General features: G+C 41.7%; 1 protein-coding gene across 7 annotated transcripts in view; it reads right to left on the bottom strand.

Moving 5' to 3' along the window:
* The window catches only part of TRIM2 (tripartite motif containing 2), a 102,156-nt gene that overhangs the window by 18,005 nt on the left and 62,305 nt on the right, over nucleotides 1-21,846 (bottom strand). For all 7 annotated transcript variants that reach the window (XM_088475320.1, XM_088475323.1, XM_088475321.1 and 4 more), the window contains exons 2-7: nucleotides 16,604-16,782; nucleotides 15,656-15,893; nucleotides 11,334-11,485; nucleotides 7,766-7,946; nucleotides 6,775-7,498; nucleotides 4,133-4,236 (exon numbers count right to left, since the gene is read on the bottom strand). In XM_088475320.1, the coding sequence (XP_088331446.1) occupies nucleotides 4,133-4,236; nucleotides 6,775-7,498; nucleotides 7,766-7,946; nucleotides 11,334-11,485; nucleotides 15,656-15,893; nucleotides 16,604-16,737 (1,533 nt within the window). In that variant the 5' untranslated portion in view covers nucleotides 16,738-16,782. The remainder of the gene's footprint in view (nucleotides 1-4,132; nucleotides 4,237-6,774; nucleotides 7,499-7,765; nucleotides 7,947-11,333; nucleotides 11,486-15,655; nucleotides 15,894-16,603; nucleotides 16,783-21,846) is intronic.

Genomic DNA, 21,846 nt, shown 5'->3' on the forward strand with positions numbered 1-21,846 from the left:
GGAGCGTGGCCATGAGCGTAAAAAAAAACAAAGAAAATAGCAGCCTCATTTATCAACGAGTTTATAACTCAAAACTAGTGATAAATATCACTTTTTATGATAAATGGTGCTCAGCCAATCAGCTCCCAACTGTCAACTGTTAGAAAAATGACAGTTGGGAGCTGATTGGCTGGAGCACCTTTTATCATACACAGTGATATTTATCACTAGTTTTGAGTGATAAACTTGTTGATAAATGAGGTTCGTTGTGGTGCCGCAAAGCACGCTGCACAGGGGGAAAAAAATAAATTTTTCAGGGGGAGTGCCCTTGCCAAGGGGGAAACATTTGCCTAATTCTTACCTTGTGAAGGCAGGTGGACCTCTTCTCTTTGCTGTTGCTGCTTGTTCTGTAAATGCGCTGCTGCGGCTCAGAATCCATTATCTTCTCACTGCGGCCACTCCCAGAATACCATGCATGACATCGTCACGCCTGGTACCGGTATTCTGAGAGACTGGCAACAGCACAGTTTGTAAATATATGGGCGGCGGGCAAGAGTGGACTGGCGCCGACGGAGTAACTGCGGCCGCACCCCCAGGCCACAGCAACCCGGGCAATAGCCCTGCCTCCCTGCCCCTAGAACCACCACTGAGTGGCTGCTACAAACCTTTGAAAAAAACTGAAGCTAAGTCAGAGAAATGTGTCAGGTTTGCAGCCTGCATTTCTCTACTGCGAATTTTCCCTTCATGTATTTCATCGCTGAGAGTTGTGTTCCGCATGAGACGCAGTCACCAAAAGGACTACAGCCGCTGTATTCAACTGTGCATTATAAATCGCCCAAGCAGGGGAATCTACCCTCACTGCAGATGGCGTTACCAATCGTTTTAATCAGGCCTAATACGCATTGTAAATATTTAATATATTTTATAATAACTTTAGCAGCTGTGAATGCTTTGTTGGTAAGATTACCTTACATGCAGGCACATACACAGCGCTTAACTAATCTAAACGAGACCGTTTTATATTATATTATAGCCAGCTGTTGCATGCTAATTTGCTGCACCTTTTCAAACACCTATTTGATCAGTATTGTTACAGCCATTTATAATGGATTATAATATTGATTTTTTACCTTTTATTTGCAATTGATATTTTTTGCGATTTCTATTGAACATCTTATTTTTTCACTAAATGCAAGTAATGGTACCCACATTTCTCCTTGTACAAAGCTCACCCAAAAAACAAATCTGCTTCTTGGGTGAGCTGCTACTGGTTTCTTTCAGAACACTCCAACCAAGGTTTTTTCTCTACCCACTCATTTTAAACTGTAAAATTATTTGGATTCTAGCTACTCCCCTACTATACCCCTCCTCCAATAGCTCCTAATTTTTGTAACCCACAAGACCAATAGGATAGGTATGAACTAATCCATCACACAAGAACAACACTGAACTATAACATAGGGGGGCACACAGTGTCTGCCAAATTAATCAGAGAAATGGATATTGTAGTAAGTACAAAGTTTCAGTTTTCCTATTTGGGGACACTGCTAACCTTGGGGATGCTCCAAAGCTGTCCCTAGGGGAGGGTATGTTAAGACACAGATGCCCACAAAACTTTCCGTCCAAAGCTAGCATCTTTGGGTCCAGTGGGTTGTAATTTACAAGGAAAAGGTGTTCTCTCACAGATAAATTAAAGTTGCAATCCAACAGTATTATAACTGGTCACTACCAGCCACACTCAGTTGTGCGTGTCATAAAGAACAAAGCAGTTATCTGCTATGCAAGGATGGCGATCTACATAAACCCTCAAGGCTATAACTGCATCCTGTAAGTATCCTGTCTTTGAGCAGGGATAACTAAAACATCAGTAGTCAATGAAAAATGGCAGTAAGTCTACAAGAAACGAATACTGTGGCTAAAAGATAGTCAGTTCTCAATATTAATAAGGAGAGAGTACCCTGACATAACAGTGACTGGCAGTGATCAGTGCTCATCCAGAGAAAGGAGAGTACAGACGTGCACCACACAGGCATTAATGGCCTAATGAGAGGTCTATAAAACAGCCAGTTCAAAAGCAAAACTTCCCCCCACAATCAGAGTAAGAAAGTAGATCCTGGCGGCAGTGAGGTCTGAGTAGCCTGATAATTTGGTAGGCTTACCAGTTACTAAAAGCCAGCAAGGAGGAGGTGCTACTAGTAGGGAAAAGAACCTTCCATTAGCCCAGTACAGACATGATGCTGTCCATAGGACAGTTACCCCAGCCGACCCCATCCCTAGTGCCCGGCTTACATTAATAGTAGCCCCCACCTGACCCTGCCCTGGCCACCAGATGTCCTGTATGGTCTTTATTACAGGGCTCATCACCTGGACTGCTGCCAGCCCCATTTCAGTGTAACATTAGAAAAGACTGGGGCTCCTGGAGTGCAGGAGACAGAAGCAGCAGCAGACAGAAGTGCTCGTTACCATGGTCCCTGCTCATTGTTCCTCCAGGTGAAACCCAACCCTCCTCTTCCCCTCTGGACGCCATTTGAAGAAAGGCAGACGTGGCAGAGAAGCGCTGAACTAGCACTTATGACCACACTGTAATAAAAGTATAATGAAGGAAATAAAGAGTATTTTATATGTTGCCCTAGACGCTTCAAGAAAACCAGCCTTACTACATGACCAGAAATTAAAGCTGAGGAGTATATTCTAACAGGTTTACAGTTTGGAATTCATGCCAACTCCAGCACAATCTCCCCCTATACCCTAAGCTTAGCAGTGTCACCCAGAAATAAAAAGTTGTTCTGCTTCATTAGAGGACAGTGGAGCACATTCAGTAGGACTGCTCAGCACAGAGAATAGTGTAACATGTGTATTGGTCTCCTTGTTCTCACTTACAACTTACATAATGTGATGTTACTAAAAATTTTATGGTAAACAAGTCTGATCACAGTTATCTTCAGGATGTAAAATGGTGACATTTAAATTGGAAACCATATCAACTTAAATCAACCTAAATATCAAATAAATATAGTGGAACTTTCCACTCATTGCAGATTCAGATATCCCATAACAATGAGTCCACCATATCCTGTGCTGCACTATGAGAGCAGAGCTGCGTCTCCAGCAATGAATAAACAAAGTACAGTACGTCAGCTTCTAACAGAGCAGCTGGGCAGGCACTAAACACAATGGGCACAATAAGAGGCTGAGATTATATTCACACAGCGTTTCTCATCACATAGGGAACAAAGCTCTCGATTGAATCACAGGTTGCACTGTGTTATACAAAGGAAAAACACAGGCTTCACTATGGGGAACAACATCTTCAACTATCGTCAAGCAAATAATGTCATATTACAGTAAACCTAACACATGCAAATGTCAAACCTAACGTGGGGCTGTATTCCTTCTACAGGTATTACTAGCAGATATTAATTTGCTATTAAACCTGTTTCCATCTTACTAAATGCATTAAAACAAAATGCCTAGATAAGCATGTATTCATTTACCAATAACCACTGTTAATAAATACTTGCACAGACCTGCCTATCCTACTCTGAAGCTGGGTACACACTAGGCGATATATTGGACGATTTGTCGTTTTAAAGTCAAATCGGAATGTCAAATCGTCCACATCGCCCAGTGTGTACGCACTATTGCGTGATCACGTGTGTCGTTCATTGCATCTTCAGATCTCAAGATCCAGTGGCCGACACCGTGCTTCTGGATGTGGCGGGGGAATGAGATTTCAGGCGGTCGTAAACCAGATCATGAAGTGTGTACGGACCGCCCAATATATCCTGCCGTCGCACCTGCCATTGCTGGGTACACACATTGTCTAGTGTGTACCCAGCTTTACAGTGACATTATTTTCTAATAGTCCCACTATGCATTAAGGCAGGGGTCTTCAAACTTGGCCCTCCAGATGCTGTGGAACTACACATCCCAGCATGCACTATACATAGTTTTAGCATGCTGTTATATCAAAAAGGTGGCAGTGCATGCTGGGATGTGTAGTTCCACAGCATCTGGAGGGCCAAGTTTGAAGACCCCTGCATTAAGGGATAAAATCAGGTCTGATTTATTTCTGCAGCGGTGAATAGAAAAACTATCCTGTAGTGTTTTGCATATTATCTCTAACAAGTGGAACACAATAAACTTACACTACCTGGACACACTGGTTATTGCTGTCGGCAATCAATATTTTTCCATTGGTTGATGCAGCTACTCCTTGTAGATTAGTAAATTCACCCTTATTTCTTCCCTTTGTACCTAAATGTGACGAGAAAACAAAATGCATAATAATAGTCATGGATGACTGAATAATTGCATGTAATCATTTTATTCTGTATAACACTTCTGTACTTTTGTAAGTCTTTTTTATTCCCCACTCAGAACCTCACATCAGATGTTTTTCAGAAGATGCAGATTTCCAGAAATCTTTCCGTCTAGCACAATTTCTGTACACATAGGACAAATGCATTATACAGATACAGCCTTGAATATTGCTACAGATAGAACAATTGCTTTTGTTAATAGAGTTGTTTTTAGCCATTTATAAATTGTTAATTTCTACATAGCACTTTAATATCAAGACTAGGAGACAAGGTGTGATAAATTCTGGGTTTTAGAGAATAGTGGCAGATCTCTTATGCTGGGTACACACACTAAACGATTTTATGAACGATTTGGCTGATTCCGATGCATCGGAACAACAAATCGTTCATATCGTTCTGTGTGTATGCACTATATCATTGATGCACGCAGGTCCGACCAGCGATATCGTTAGCTGGGGCCATGCTGCCGAATGCAGCATGGCCCCCACTGTCTTTCCGTCAATGCCTGCATTGGCAAGTGTGTACTTTGGCAACGATGTGTACCCAGCAACATCGCGCTGGGTACACATCGTTTCGTGTGTACCCAGCTTTAGTCTGCTTGTTGCTGTCAGCACAAGACATAGCGCTGCAAAGGACTAATTAATGCCTTGCATGAAGTATCTGGAATGCTACAGATGTGTCCTTACACATTTTTGCTGCAGATGCACCAAAAGCCCCTCACGGCGAGCCAGGTCCCCTGAGGCTCCGCTAGCCCCAGGCGTCTTTTTTAGGCCATAATGCATCTGTTGCTATGTGATGCAACTAGGACACACCAGGAGACTGTGTGACTGAGTCTCTGAATCTGTATACGAAGTGCTACAATGTAGCGGATGTAGCTTTTTCCATGCCAAGTTCCTTTGTGCTGATTAATTTGATATGTGACACAGATATACAGTCTGCTGGTGTGTCTTAGTCGCTGGATATAGTTAGGAAGCCGGCGGTCGAAATGCCGACCACCGGCTTCCTGACTGTGAAATCCCGTCAAGGGACGAATGATAGGCGTCTAAATACCGATGCCTATCATCAGCCCCACGCCAATCCAGACGCCCGGCATACCGAACGAACGTAGGTAAGCCGGGCTTTGGGACCTGTTAGCCGGGAAGGGGGGGGGGGGTAATTTAGGATTAGGCTAGGGGAAGGATGGGTAAGGGTCAGGCACCCCCCCAAGAGGGTGAAGTTAGGGTTAGGCACCCCCCAAGAGGGTTAGGTTTAGGCACCCCTGGGGAGGGGTTAGGATACTTACCAGGCGCTGTCGGGATCTTCATCTGCTGGAGTTGGGTCACACTTACATGTCATACAGATTTCCTTAGTTGCATTGTGACTTGACACATTTTCGGCAAAAAAAAGAGACGCCCGATGCTAGCAGAGTTGGACAGGAAACCTGGCAGCTCACTCACACCAGGCAAGTCGCGCTGCTTATTGAAGCTAGATGTATGAGGAGACTTCTATATTTGGCAAGATCTGAATGTATTACAGAGTTGTACATCAAGGTGAATGGGTAGTAGGTCTTTAATCAATGGGTAAGTGAGAGGAGCTCTTGCAGCAATGGTGTATTTATAAGGGGTGCAAGGTGTGCTATGCACACGGGCCCCTGGGTCCAGGGGGGCCCACACACTGCACTCCCTGCAACCATTTAAATTATACTCAACTCTCCGTCAGCCCGGCGCTGGCTGCAGAGCTACAGAAATAATTGGGAAAATGGCCATTTTCCCAGTTATTCACGCATACGCAGTAGAGATGTTACGGGAACACGGCGCGGGTGCCATGTTCCCAGAGACCTACGCAGTAGACTCTGGCACATTGCCAGAGTCTACTGCACCATCGGAGAGAAGGGGGCCCGATCAGACCCTGCACTCGGGCCCCCTCCTCTCTTAAAGCGCCTTTGTCTTGCAGGCAATAGGGAATCTATGCAGTCCTCTAATGGTACCTTTCATTAAGATGCTCAACTCATCATTTATAATAAGATAGAAAATCGTTATTTTAGGATATTTATAAAAACTATTACATAGAAACTCTGTGGTGTTCCCAACAGAAACCCATGAGTCCTTTACTTTCATTTTCTGAACCATACTACAAAGATGCTACAGTAGCTAGAATCGGATAAAAATGGTGGGGTTGCTCACTGCCACCAATGTCCCATGCATGCTTTACCGTCAAAAGCATAACTGGCAGATTTGACAAATACCAATAGTTTAGAAGGAGTAATGGGGAAAAAAAGGAATATACTTTTTATCCAAACCATTGCTAGCTCACCCAAACATAGTTTTGTACAGTATGGCACAGATATAAAAAGTGATCTGTGCTCAAATATAGCAATAAGTCTTTAATGAAAAGTATAAGGTATATTTTAAAATGACTCCATATATTTACAATTCTTACTTATAATTTCTTTAACCTGGAGACATGATAATGTGGGGAAAGCAGTGTCACTCACCAACTCTGAATATCAGATCATCCTCTATAGGGTTTTCTTTCCTCTTCCCCGTGCTGTACATACTTGCTGGCCTCTTCACTGCCTTCTGCTTGACATGTCCACTGCCAGGAGATTTCACTCTCCTCTTTACACCTTCTGTAGTGGGTGACACGTCTGCAGACTTCACTACCTTCAGTTTAAATGGACTTCCTTTAATATGTTGATCATATAGTCTCAGAGAAAGAGTGAAGTCACCCTCCTTTGGGATGGTATATAAATATTCATAGGTGCCGTTTTTATTGTCTAGTATTTCTCCATCTGTGACACTACCGTCGGGTGTAAACAACTCGGCAGATATACAGGCACTCCCAGATTTGCAAAGTTCTCCATCTTTATCTTTTGTGGTAATTGTAACAGACATTGGCTGCCCAACCACACTCTGTCTTAACCCTTCACCCGTGGCCACAGTCTCAGAAGCCACAGCATTTGTGGTTAATATTGTTCCGAGATTGTGAATAGATTTTTTCAAACCTTCAGTTTCCACAATGAAGTCCAACTGGTCGTTCTCATGAGGATGTAATGGGAAATCCTGCTCTGCCAGCTCACTGAGCTTATCGCTCATCTGTTTCTTTACCAATAAGACCTCAGTTTCTGTCCCATGGTTAAGTGCTTGTGCCGTAAACGTGCTACAACTTTTAATACTGTCCTGGCCTTCAAGCAATGTGTCCAGCTGGGTCTGAAGGACCTAAGGGCAAAGTACAGAGCGCAGCAGTTAGTCATTCAAAAATCAGCTAAAACCTAGCTAAAATGACATTAATGATTGCCTGCTTCCAGATAAGGTTCTATATAAAGTGCTCTTAAAAGATCAGGAAGACTATTTTGATTTATCTTGGAAGTCTTTGAAAACATGAAGTTAACAGACCAGTAACAAACATTCTGACCTCCCATATGTACCCTTACTAGTTAAAGGAGGATTGAGCAACTGGCTTCTTATAAATGATTAACTACTCACTTTATGTTTCAGGCCATAGTTCACTTCCAGTTCCATTAGCAAAACACTTTTGCGCACATTGAGTGTTTTCTGTAAGTCCTCAAAGGTGGAATGAATTTCATCCACAATGCAGGACTTCTGTGTAGCGAGCTGATTAATGATCTCCGACACAACGTGAAGTGCAGAGTCTATTTCTGGTAACCTGAAACGAGAAGCCATTTAGTAATGCGCCATCAATTCATGTGTTACATACAATGTGGATCAGTAGTAAATATATATAAGATAACATATTATGTATTTGCATATATGAATTGTGGAACAAACAAAAATAAAATATGAAAAAAGCCATTTTAATAAATATAAAAGTATAACGAACATTAACTGAGATAACGTAACTGCTATTGCACTCAATTAAAAGTCACTGAAAAAAAAAATTGAAAGGTATAACATTTTTGCAAATACTTCTGACATCTAAACACAGACATATTATAAAGGATCTGTCACTGTTGTTAATGTTATTTAATTGATATTATTAAAAATCTGTTTGATTATGTAAAGAGATTCTGGCACTGATAAATGACTATTATATATTAATATTGGTCTTGCAGATTGTGTAGCACCAAACTAAGGCCTATATGAATATAATTATTATTATTATTGATAAGGATTGCATGATGGTAAATGTGGTTGGAAGATGACTGCTATCAGCCTTTGTGTGCATTCATCTTCACAATGCAGAGTAACATCAGAAGAAGATTTGCCAGACCATGTATAAGTTTTCCACCTAAGTTTGCTGAGAAAATTAGAAATGAATGCTGTCAGAAGGGACCTACCCCGATGGTTAGGGTTAGGCACCAGGAGGGATGGTTAGGGTTAGGCACCAAGGGGAGGGATAGGGTGAAAATTAGGGTTAGAAAACAAAAACGTGTCAACCATTTGTGTGTTGGACCATTTTCATGTCGTCCTTTCGGCCATTTGTACCGGTTGACCTTCTATGTCGACCTTTAGTGCGTCGATCTTTTGTCCCTGTCGACCTATTGCCTGTCTAATATCTGGTATCTAGCTATATATTGTCGACCATTCATTTAACTATCTTTTATAGTACCATAACCAGCTCATGAGGGGCCACCATTTCCTCTAGTCATTAGGTCAATAGTCAAGTGCTGAAACTTGTCCCTTCTCAGACTCTGATCCTCCACCTCCCATACTGCACCTCTCTGACTCTGCCCCTCCACCTCCCATACTGCACCTGACTCTGCCCCTCCACCTCCAATTCTGCCCCTCTCTGACTCTGCCCCTCCACCTCTCTTTCTGCCCCTCCCTGACTGTGCCCCTCCACCTCCCTTTCTGCACCTCTATGACTCTGCCCCTCCACCTCCCATACTGCACCTGACTCTGCCCCTCCACCTCCCTTTCTGCCCCTCTCCGACTCTGCCCCTCCACCTCCCTTTCTGCCCCTCTCTGACTCTGCCCCTCCACCTCCCTTTCTGCCCCTCTGACTCTGCCCCTTCACCTCCCTTTCTGCCCCTCTCCGACTCTGCCCCTCCACCTCCCTTTCTGCCCCTCTCCGACTCTGCCCCTCCACCTCCCTTTCTGCCCCTCTCCGACTCTGCCCCTCCACCTCCCTTTCTGCCCCTCTCCGACTCTGCCCCTCCACCTCCCTTTCTGCCCCTCTCCGACTCTGCCCCTCTCCGACTCTGCCCCTCCACCTCCCTTTCTGCCTCTCTCCGACTCTGCCCCTCCACCTCCCTTTCTGCCCCTCTCCGACTCTGCCCCTCCACCTCCCTTTCTGCCCCTCTCTGACTCTGCCCCTCCACCTCCCTTTCTGCCCCTCTCTGACTCTGCCCCTCCCCCTCCCATTATGTACCTCTCTGACTCTGCCCCTCCACATGTGCAATACATTGTACAATAAATGTGTCTAGATAGACAGATAGCCAGTCATCATGCATTCTGCTGCACTGCACTTTTATTGGTGTGGTGTGCAGACTGCAGGTGGAAGTGTGAGCCTTATCAATTAAGCCAACAGCATGCTCTCCACATATAATGTAAAGAGACACGGGAGGAAAGTGGGATAGGTCTATATGTAAACACACTTCATTTTAAAACCGTAAAATGTGGTAAAAGTTCAAGTCAGCAAACAAATCTCTTCACATATACATGAAAAATACACACACACACACACACACACACAGATATGGCTAGCTATATTGTTACCGCTTGCGCAGCGAATCGTGCCACACATAGCGCGAGATGCGCATCAGTGAGCGGATACACACACTGTATGTGACGGCGCCTCCATAGAATCGCATGGCGTGATGCGTGCCCACGTTTGTGGAGCGATCAGCCACAATGTAACCAGGCGCATCTGTACACACACACACACTCTCTAAAGGTGCCCACACACATAGCGATATTTTACCCGATCTGGCTGATTCCGACGCATTGGAACGACTGATCGTGTAAAATATGGCCAAATCGTGAAGAAATCATGAGTCCCCACTCACGATCACGATGCGCGTCCCCGCAGGTCGCACATCGCATCTTGTCAGATCTGCCGTGCTGTAGGGCAGATCTGACAATCTCACGTCAGGATGCACTGGAGTAGTTAGGAGGCATGATAGATCGTGTGTCCAACTGGCAGCATTTTCAGACCAAATCGTGTGCAGGACTGCCAGGGAGCTCCCGGGGAGAGTTCAGGGGGAAATCGTACACATCGTGTGATTGAGATCACATCGGTATGTGTGTGGGCACCTTTAGAAGCTGATTCAGAGATAGACAGAGATGCAGAATTTATGGTAATGCCACAGCTGAAGGGCTTCCTATTGAGACGCCCACTGGCTGCGGCTCTAATCTGCTGCAGTGCGATGACAGTCGCACCATGGAGCAGACATCGGCCACACCATCAGACATTAGAACAATCCTATGGTTTCTCAGGATTTTCAACAGCGAAACATCCCCAACTAAAGCCACCCCAGTCACCACCCAGAATGCTTATCAAAGTTGCATGGCGGCAACCATGTGCAGTAAGTCCACCTTAAATTACATGTTGTAGTGTAATTCATACGTATAATTTACATTTCGAAAAGATCCCATATCAGTCTGGATTTTCATAATATTGTGCATTAAACTAGAGAAGCCAGTTATTCAGTATTAGGCATACAAGGGTCTTTCGAATCCTAGCCCCATGGATCTGTATGACATAACAGCCATATGGTACCAAGCACTAATCTGTTAAATCTCTAGTTAAGTGATCTGTGTATTAAAAAGATAAAAAAAGGCAAACGAAAGTTTAAAATAAATTAACCCAAAATTATGCAACTCTATGTATTGCTTTAATTACTAGTTCAAATATATAGGTTGCAGTACAGGAGTATGCTGTAAATGATGTACAATAGAATGTAAGATGTACATCTCACCCCTGCTGCTATGCCATGTGTATGCTGCAGTTATTTAATATGTGGTAGTAAGGACTTTGATAAGGAACACATTTATAGGTGGCAAAATACCAAGACGCAATGACCAATTAATTAAGTGTATACAACTACATGGAACGGCAGCCGCCCTCTGGGAGCAGTATTCATCACTGTACCTCTTCTTGACAGCATCCAGCTGAACCTGCAGGGCTGCCTTATGTTGTTCCACCACATCTTTCAGTGGCACAGTGGGGTGCTCAGCATGCTCCCCGCCAGTACAGTCTTGGCACATCGCAGTCTCACATGACTTGCAGTAAAATTCCATCACCTGCAACACAAAATACCAGTGCCATAATATTATGTAATATTCCTCACCAAGAAAAATACAGTTACATTTAGAGTGCAATATAATACAGTATAATACAACTACATGGTGCAATAAATGTGTCTATATATAGAGATATATACACAGTTATAGAATTGAGATCATTCTTAATTGCACAGTACATTTACCTATAAAAAGACAAACTGGAATAGTATTTGGTTTTACAGCCGGTAACTGGGAGTGACCGGCTCACTGGGAGTCAAGCTGTAAAGTGTTTTGGCTATCCTTATACTGCAGGTCACTCACTATCTGTATGCATTAATTACACACCAGCATTTCTAATAAGCTATAAAGCAACAAAATGGATATAGCCATTCAAGAAAAAAAAACTCAATCAAAAAGAGCAGTGACATCCCAGCAATAAGTAGGGATTCCTGCCAAGTCTTGGTATATATGATGGATGCTGGCTGGAGTTAATCCCAGAGGTCACTTGTCACTGCACTGCTTACTACAACCTGAATGTGAATAAGCAATGAATGATGTGAGCTAGAACCTTTCTTGTTAGAATGCAGTGGTTCTTCAGCATTAGATTTTCCTGTACTAATTAGACTGCCTAATTCTGTGTATTACTAGAGACCACCTCTAAACGCAGACTGCGGAGTGGCTGAGACAAATCTGAAGACTCCTGTGATGGTCACTAAGCTTTAAACGTGATATACTAAGGAATTAGCATTTTGCTCACCATTAAAGAGGTCAAAGGGATTGAGTAGGTAGAAGTAACAAGATTGTACACATGGCAAACAGAATTAGGCACAATCCTATTTAATCAGTTCCTTTCACTTCCTTCTGCTCAGTGCTTGTACATAAGTGAAGAACGTTTACACATTAGTATGGATAGAATGTAGAGCTGTCACGAGCAGGGCCCTCTTCCCCAATGTGCTTTTCCTTTCCATACTTATACTATCATCTACTGCATACTCCCTACGACTAAGTTGGGAATGGGGAACTTGGAAAGCATCTCTGCACAAGGTTTAATTTGATAATAATTGTAAATAAGGTAACCCCAACTTGTTAATAACTCACTAGTGTATGATTATCCCATGGGGGTGCTGCCACAGACAGTAATAAACGATACACAAAAAGAGAAGAAAAAAGCACTGTCTCTTTGTTGGCGCACGGAAAGAAAAAATAGATTAAAATATAACTTTTAATTATAAATATCTAAAATAACCTAGACTTATTAGTGAAATATTCTGTAAAAATAAAAATCATGAAACAAACACATAAATATATATTATTCTGGTATTCCTTTGTCAAAATTAAACAATAACACAGTAAATAGTGTGTTTGTCTCTGTGTCCTTATTGTTGTTGTTAATTGAATTATAGGAATTTATTTTTATTGATAATTTATTCTCAAGTGGATTGTGTCTATTACAAACCTACAGTTGTGGATAAATGGTAATGCTGTTGGATATCTCAAACTAATACTGCGTTCATGCAACTTATATGCTTGACCAGTCTCGCATTGTCATTGATTATATAAAGTTAGTGATTGAGACTGTAAACCAACAACTATTGCTACTGTAGTAATTATAGCGCCCTCTATGGGGAAAAGTGCTTCTTCAACTTGGGTTACGCCACATGGGAACATGTATCCATATCTCATTTCAAAGTATTGACTATCCCTCTTTATAAGGCTACATATTGTTCATCAATCGTATAAATTAATACTTATAGAAATTGTATCGGGCAATTAAACATAATCCACTTGAGAATAAATTATCAATAAAAAGAAATTCCTATAATTCAATTAACAACAACAATAAGGACACAGAGACAAACACACTATTTACTGTGTTATTGTTTAATTTTGACAAAGGAATACCAGAATAATATATATTTATGTGTTTGTTTCATGATTTTTATTTTTACAGAATATTTCACTAATAAGGCTAGGTTATTTTAGATATTTATAATTAAAAGTTATATTTTAATCTATTTTTTCTTTCCGTGCGCCAACAAAGAGACAGTGCTTTTTTCTTCTCTTTTTGTGTATACTCCCTACGACGACAGCTAACCGTTGATATTTGCCACCCTGCGCTTATTTTAGTGTTATGATCGCTGACTCAAAGCAATATATATATTATATATATATATATATATATAAACCATGTACCTGTCCTGCATTGTATTGTACTGTAAGCCACTGTTTTCTTGTTCTGCTCATTTGTTTGGTGCTGCTAAACCCATGGAGCGCCATATAAATAAAAAGATAATAATAGAAAGAAAAAAAAAACCTTCTGAAAGTGCAACAACCCCATGTAAAAAGCATTTCATTTAGGCCATAAAGTAATCTAATTTCATCTTCAGAACAATAACACTCACAGAAACCGGTTCTACAGTTACCAGCCAGTCAGGTATCTCAAGTATGTCATTTATGCTTATTCAGCAATTACAATTTGAAGGATTTGCTGCCAACTCTAAATGAGACCCACACTGTACACTGCACAAAGGATGTCTCATAATGCAAACTGTACACAATGCAACATCATGTAGAAATAAGTGTGCAGTCTAATGTGAGAAAACAGTGTTAGGATTTAAAATGTAAAAATAGATCACATCTTAATGACATTATGCATTTACCTAGAGTGGCGCTGTTTTTTTCCCGGATAGTTAGTTACAGATATCAGTTTAATCTAATCAGATTCTGAGAGAGAGGTTGTGCTGGACACTACTTCAGTGTTATCAGCCCCTCCTCCCTATACAGACTGTGTATACCTAAAACCAAAAACATACCAGCTGTAGGCACATACTTGAAATCAGCACTGCACCTAATGCACATTACGATCACGGTGCTGATTACATATAGAGGTAATAACAGCATCACACCCACTGTGTGTAAATATACCTAACATTAGTGTCACATCCATCACACATACATAAATCAGTACAGCACATACATACTTCCAATCAGTACCACGTGCACATACCTCCAGTCAGTGCTGTATATGGGGCCTGATTCAGAGTTGTACGCTAATAGCATCAGTACTGCGTCTTTGGACGCAGCAGCGATGCTAAAATATGTTAATGCCGCAGGAGGCATCTGAGGAGAAAAGGATGCCTTCTGTTGGCATCCATCGCAGATCTGAGTGCTGTGTCCGAAGACCATAGGTCGTGATGAATGCAGTCATCGCCCTTCTAAGTCTAATGCTGCGTACACATTGTGCCGACGGATCCACCAACACAGCGTCTGATCAGGTAAGCTATAAAGATTTACTGCTCAGTGTGTGTTCTCTGACATCACAGCTGGGCGGGCATTTGACTTTGCCCGTCCAGTTGAGATGTCAACCTGTAGGGACCCTGCAGCAAGTGTACAGGAGGTCGGTTAACCACCCGTACACACAGCCAGATGCGCCGATATATCGGCTATCTGCTGTGCTGCAGAGCAGATTCGATATGTCTGTGAACGACGTCATCCACAGACATTTAGGGGATACGCACCCTGCTGACACGCTCACAATATATGAATATGATTGGAGGGCATTATAATGTTACATAATATTAACTGGGGCACTATAATGTGGCACAATATGAAGTGGAGGCACTATGATGTGACACAATATGAACTGGGGCACTGTAATGTGGCATAATTTGAACTGGAGAACTCTAATGTAGCACAATATGAACTGGAGGAAATGTGGCATAAAATGAACTAGGGACACTGTATATCATTATATGAATTGGGGGTACTGTGTAAAATAATGTGTACTGGCAGCCCTACAATGTGATATAATATGAACTAGGGCACTACTATAGTTCATAAAATAAACTAGGGCACTACTGTGGGGCATACTATTAACTAGGGCACTATTATGGTTCAGAAAATAAACTGCAGTATGGCATTATTATGGGGCATAAAACTAACAACTGCTGCGGAGAGATGTCACTCCAGAAGCATTGGGACAGGGGCCCCTTGAAAATATTGTTATGGGGCCCACAAAGTTTTGGCTACGCCCCTGCATACCTCCAAGCAACACTCTCTATTGCCATCAATTATAAGACTCTAATTTCCACTCACATTATAAGCATGAATTTATCATGTTAGAGGTAAGATTTAACAAATGTGATACATGAAAATAATCAGCAATTCCACTAATCATGGTCTTCTTACATTTCCATCATGATTGGGACATGATAAAGGTTTTCCAGCAGCGACGGCATTCACAGTCTCCAGGATGGAGGACTCCTCAATGCCATTATCTGGACTCCTCTGCAGCACGTCCATCAGGTTAGTGATGAAGAAGTTGTTCTGTAGCGCAGACACCCCCTTCTCGGGCAGAATTGAGGTCTGGCGGCAGACTGGACAAGAGAGTGTCAGGCTGTGAGCTGGAATGTAGTTCTGCAAACACCTGCAATGTCATAGAATAGATACAGTGACTGTTACAGGTCCAGAATTAGGGCTCAGGCAGGTTTACAACCAAATAACTGAGAATAGTTTTATAGCAGAGACACAAAACGTTAATTTGGGGCAACCACTGAGCATATTTTTTTTTTTATTTCTACATAGGCCATTGTTAAGTTCATACAAAATACAAATTAATTAGAAAGTGTCAAAAGTTTAAATTTATGACAGATTTACATGTAGGAAATTACACATACATTCACAATAATTCCTGATGGGGGTGAATAGCTAAAGGGGAATCTACAAGGGTGATTATAAAATGCTACAGGGGTCTTGGGATAAAGATACAGTGCTACACCCCCGCAAGGCATTGTTGTTTTTCAAAAGTATTCTTAAATACACTTTTAAAATATATTTCAGTTACCTAATTTAAAAAAAAAAAAAAAATCGAAGGAAATTTTGGAAAAAAAATATTTACCAGTTAAGCACAAAATTAGATTCATAATAAAAACTATCATCCATATCTGCTTTCTTAATATTGTTTAAAGCTGTGTTCTATTCTAACAATTACAGGAATACACTTAATTTTTTTAACTTTAATGATGACATTATTATTTTGAATCAACTAGCATCTTATAAAATATAAAGGGCTGCTAAGAGTTATTAAAAACACATTTTAATCATAAGTAGTAAAGAATAAGCCCATAGACCACTCACCTCTCACAGAATGTGTGCAGACAGGGAAGTACTTTGGGATTTTTATATCGATCAAGGCATATGCTGCAGATCAGAAACTGCTTGTCGATCTGACGCACCACAGGGCTAGGGATATTGGAGCCTTCACTGGCCATCCTAGACCACTGACATGTGGGTTAGGTTCCCTTCCACCTTGCACACTAATGAAGGGGACAAAGACACAAAAAGCTATAAATGTTGCACAATACCAGAGTTTACTTTGCAAAGGTGTCATCTGAACACATGAAAAAGCAAGCACAGTATTATTATTTATACTAAAACTACTAAAATAGTTTGCCTCTGTTGTTGTCATAGGCCCAAACATAGCATGCATATTATATATATATATTTATTTATTTTTTACCTCTTCCTACAGACTGTTATAATACCTCAAGGGATAATCACACATACTGTACTGCCCTATCTCATAACTAACAGTGTTGCTAATTCTAAATACTATGCAGGAATAACATCCCTTACTTAGAAGGGATGCTTAAAAACAAGGACACACACACGGACACACACACACACTTGCGATGCACTCGCCACACCAACGGGCGCACTTGATGGAAGCCCAAATTCGCATAAAAGTGGTCGCAGCCCCATAGGGCTTTGAGCAAAATTATGCAAATTAGCATTCAGAGGGGGCCGCGAGGGGTGCGAGATGCCATGCCGTTGCGCCGTGGCAACGGCAACTCGCACCCTTCGCAACAATTGGATTGATCTGTCGGTCTATCCCTTTAACTGTACTGGAATTTAAGTAAAGTAAGTCATATACATAATGCAAATCACCACTCTTGCAAAATAAGCAGAGTGTTCCTGGTAACAAGTTATGCTATGTTCATTTAACACTGCACAGTTTATTTTTAGTGCATATTTGCATTCCGCAGGTGAGCACAGTATATCATGTCTACCACAATAGGAGCAGATGAGCCGGCAATCTCAGTCATGGGCTGCACTGCGCCAAAAGGCTAAATACTACATTTGTGAGCAAGAGAAACCACAGAGAAAGTGGATCATTCACAGCCTTGCATTGTGCTCTTTATGGCGAGAACAAACTCTCCACAGACATTAATGTCAGACTATATGCAAAACGTTATTTATGCAAAGTAGGGAAAAATAAAAACACAAATCCATTTAAATTTGTTAACATCAATTGTAAAGAGCTGGCGCTATATAATAAATGTTACTAAATATCTCATAGGGCCTGAGATAGACCCAGCAGCTGTGCTAAAATACGCAAGAGCCGCAGAAGGCGTCTTAAGTAAAAAGACGCCACTGCTGGCTTATCTGGTCTGCTGCTGCGTCCGAAGACACACCATCGAGTCAACTGCGTGGCCATCAGACATCTGAGTAATGCTGCCCATCCACTACAAGATGCGGGGACGACGGCACAATTACAACGCCATTGTCTCCCGCGGGGTGAAGTGCATACACTGAAGGTTCAGACGTTCAGTGTATGCAGATCAATCACCCCCGAACATGGCAACCTGACGGCGGTTGTCAGGTTGACATTCATGTTCGGGCGATGATTGATGTTAAAAACGACCAGCGGGCACGCGCATCACTGGTCGTTTTTAACATTTTCCTGCCCGATTTACGGGCGATTACCAAGCGATGGAGCGATAACGACGGTCGTTATCATTCAATCGCTAGGTTTAATCGCCTAGTGGATGGGCAGCATAACCCTCAGAAAACTGGGGCTGACACACGCTCGTTTCTGGCATGCTCCCTTCGCTGCCACCAAGCGCTACCGTAGTAGCATGTCAATCATACTGCAGCAGTAATATAGGCGCCAGGTGTATGTTAGGCATACACTTACACCTATGTTTTTATCCATTACTTTAGCCTAAAAATAGATATTCACTATTAGGCTTCAATACTGTACATCTTGAATACAACAGATACAACTCTCCATCTTGCACAAAAATATAATATATATATATACATGAGTAAAGGAAGAAAGCACAATTCTGATTCAGCAGCGCATGTTCACAATCGCTGTGGGTGACCACTGGTTCAAATGCACAAAGGCTACTGCTTTTACAGGCGTATATGTAGTACCCATCTGCATATGTATCTGTGTACCAGCCTGCATCAGTAATACATCCGTGTACCAATCTGCAGCTGTCCACAAAGACACAAACCTACACAAATCTGCATAGCTACAGTACATATGTGTGCCGCTGACTTTCTGGGCATGTGCAGAGTGAATGTACATACTTTACACTAGGCCAACTCTCAGAGCATTGCATCAGCTCCAAGGTACCTGCATGTAACACAATTAATATTACATTTCTACAGCTTGTGACTTTTCAATATATTTTTTGTAAAACCGCAGGATTGTCACTGTAAACAGCCCGAATTAAACTTGTGACAATCACAGGAAAAACAAATACAAGCATGCAGTGAAACCAGTAGCAGACTGCCTGGATCTCTTCTGCACAGTTATGTACTGTAGGATGTGTGCTCACTCAGGCTCAGGCTTGTGTGACCAGCATGAAAACTAACAAAATGTTTCCACATGACATGACTTTATAGCAGAAATCCTCCCCTATATGCCCACTTCATTCTAATAATGACCTTCGCCTTTGCTATCATCCCCTCACAAGACCTTGCCAGCACTGCTCCCCAGTATAGAGCCCCCCCCTAAAGCTCACCTTTTCCATGCTTGCCTACCTCACCCCATCCTAGACTTCCAGGTAGCCAAGATAGTCTGCTGCCTCTGCAATAAAGTTAAGAGTTCACCTACTAATTTACCTGTCTTGTCTGAGGGGATATGTGCACGCGAGACCTAACTGGGTAATACATGCATGGTGGAACTGAATGCCCAGATGTTGGCTTTCAGATCTGATAATTTTTATTTATAAACAAAAAAATGGCAGCTGCTCAATCAATCTGGTAATTACTTTTTTCAGGTGCATGACAGGGAGGGGTCATACCAAGTAGAAAAGAGAGGGGGGTTTAACCCCCTATTGTTCCTCAGCACACTGAATTATACTAGCAACAATATATGAACACTATATGGTAATAGAATTTCAGAGATATTAGTTGCATGCATTTGCAAATACATGGGATGCTGCTAGGCCTCGTCAAGGCTTCTCTGTCACTAGCAGTCCCTACACTAAACGGTTCACGTCCGGGGCGCAGAGCACCCCAAAATAACGTCCAGCCCAGGACCCCCCCAGGGCATCACACTAAAAATGGAAAGAGAGTGACAGTGCAGTGTAAAGTATAGAAGTGTGCAAGTAATTACGGTCACTCTTTTTCCATTTTTCGTGTGATGCCCTGGGGGGTCCTGGGCTGGACGTTATTTTGGGGTGCTCTGCGCCCCGGACGTGAACAGTTTAGTGTAGGGACTGCTAGTGACAGAGAAGCCTTGACGAAGCCTATCAGCATCCCATGTATTTGCAAATGCATGCAACTAATATCTCTGAAATTCTATTACCATATAGTGTTCATATATTGTTGCTAGTATAATTCAGTGAGCAGAGGAACAATAGGGGGTTAAACCCCCCTCTCTTTTCTAATTTTTATTTATAGTTTGAAAAAAAAAAAAAATACTAATGAAAATATTTTTTTCTTAACATGCAAAGCTATCATCCATTTAATAAACAAACGCCAATTTGTTTCAATTGCCATGTGACATGAATTTTGCCATTTTCGATAAGCTAGAAGGAAGTACTCCATCACACTTTACTTTTAACAAAATTACCTATTTAGTAAAAAAACTATTAGCAGTTTGCACAAATGCCACTAGAGCAACCTCAAACATGTGAACAAGATAGGCTGCCCTGTGTGAGGATTCTTACAGCTAATCTGTGACATTCTCAGAAACCGGTTACAGTACCACAAAGAGGACCCAAACCCTGGCTGAGGCCAAGCAGGCTTGCAAAGACCAGAAGGCATTCCCATGGAAAACACAAGTAATGCCGGAAAATAGCAAACAGATGTACATTGTTATCTAAATACCAACTTGCTCAGAGGAATTATGCCCACAACGAAGGTATTATTCATGTTATATGTAACCCCCAGACCGAAAAGTGCAGAACTGCATTTATTTAGACTAAGAATCTAATATTTAAAATGATTAAGCAAATGCATTGATAAGTGAAGTACAGGATTATTGCAAACATTTTCTAGTGGAAAAGAACTGCAAATGTTTTGTCATGTTATTTATCTAGATATCAAAAAAAAAAAAGAGTGGTAAATTTTACAAACAGAAATACATTTTCAAAACAACTAGACCCTAACCCACTCGTCTCTAATATCTCATATTCATTACTATAAACTCCACCAACACAGTGCTACTCTAAGGGGCACATTTATTATTGTGGCATGATAAAAAGGAGTATGTAGCGCCTCCTGCAGCAATATAAAATCATTTTTAGTCAGATTTATTGAGAAAAAAATTGCAAAGCTCAGCTCCCCAGGGAAACTGCCTGGAAGAAGTAAGAGTGCCCTTACCGCTCACTAGGAGTGAGCCCCTGAGCATTCGTGACCCAGCACTGACGTGTTACACATATGCACTACACTGGACGCCGTGACTTGGGTTTCCAGTTACAGATTCTATAAAGAAAAAATATTGAAATTTAAAAATAAAAAAAAAAATTAAGAAATTTTACTTAATAATATGGTTTTAAAAAGGAAAGATGTTTTAGTTTACAAATAAATAATTTTTTCTCTTGTGCATCGCTGAGGCTATCGCCAGCCAGCAGAAGATCACCCCATTAGGCTGTCCTCAGGAGACTGCAAACCATTAGGGATTACTTCAAGTTAGTTTGTACTTTTGTTGTCATGCGGTTTCTGGCACACCTATAGGGTTTATTTATTATTTATGGCAGTGGGCCACATAAGATCTTATTTCTTATAGCAGCATATTGTAGCAATAAAAAATACTTTTGTATGTCAATATAAAAAAATAAAACACTTGGCAAGGCAGCATCAGGTACCTGTCCTGTCAAAGAGGTTTGCAGTAAAATGTGAATCACATCACTGCCTGATCTGCCACTGCACATGTACAGATAGAAGGTGCAGTATCATTTTACAAATCGCCAAGAGGGAGGAGTCACACAGACTGCCGGGGAGCGATCTACTAATCTCGCTCTTCTTATCTTCTCATAGGGACATAGATAATGCCAGATAGTGTTCACTGAGGGATGTAGTTATGAGACTGGCGGCCGCATGGCGGCTAAACAGCCGCCGGCATTTCAATCCCATCCGCC

The sequence above is a fragment of the Taudactylus pleione genome, unplaced genomic scaffold (genome assembly GCF_031769625.1).
Source record: "Taudactylus pleione unplaced genomic scaffold, aTauple2 ptg000170l, whole genome shotgun sequence".
Lineage (NCBI taxonomy): Eukaryota > Metazoa > Chordata > Amphibia > Anura > Myobatrachidae > Taudactylus > Taudactylus pleione.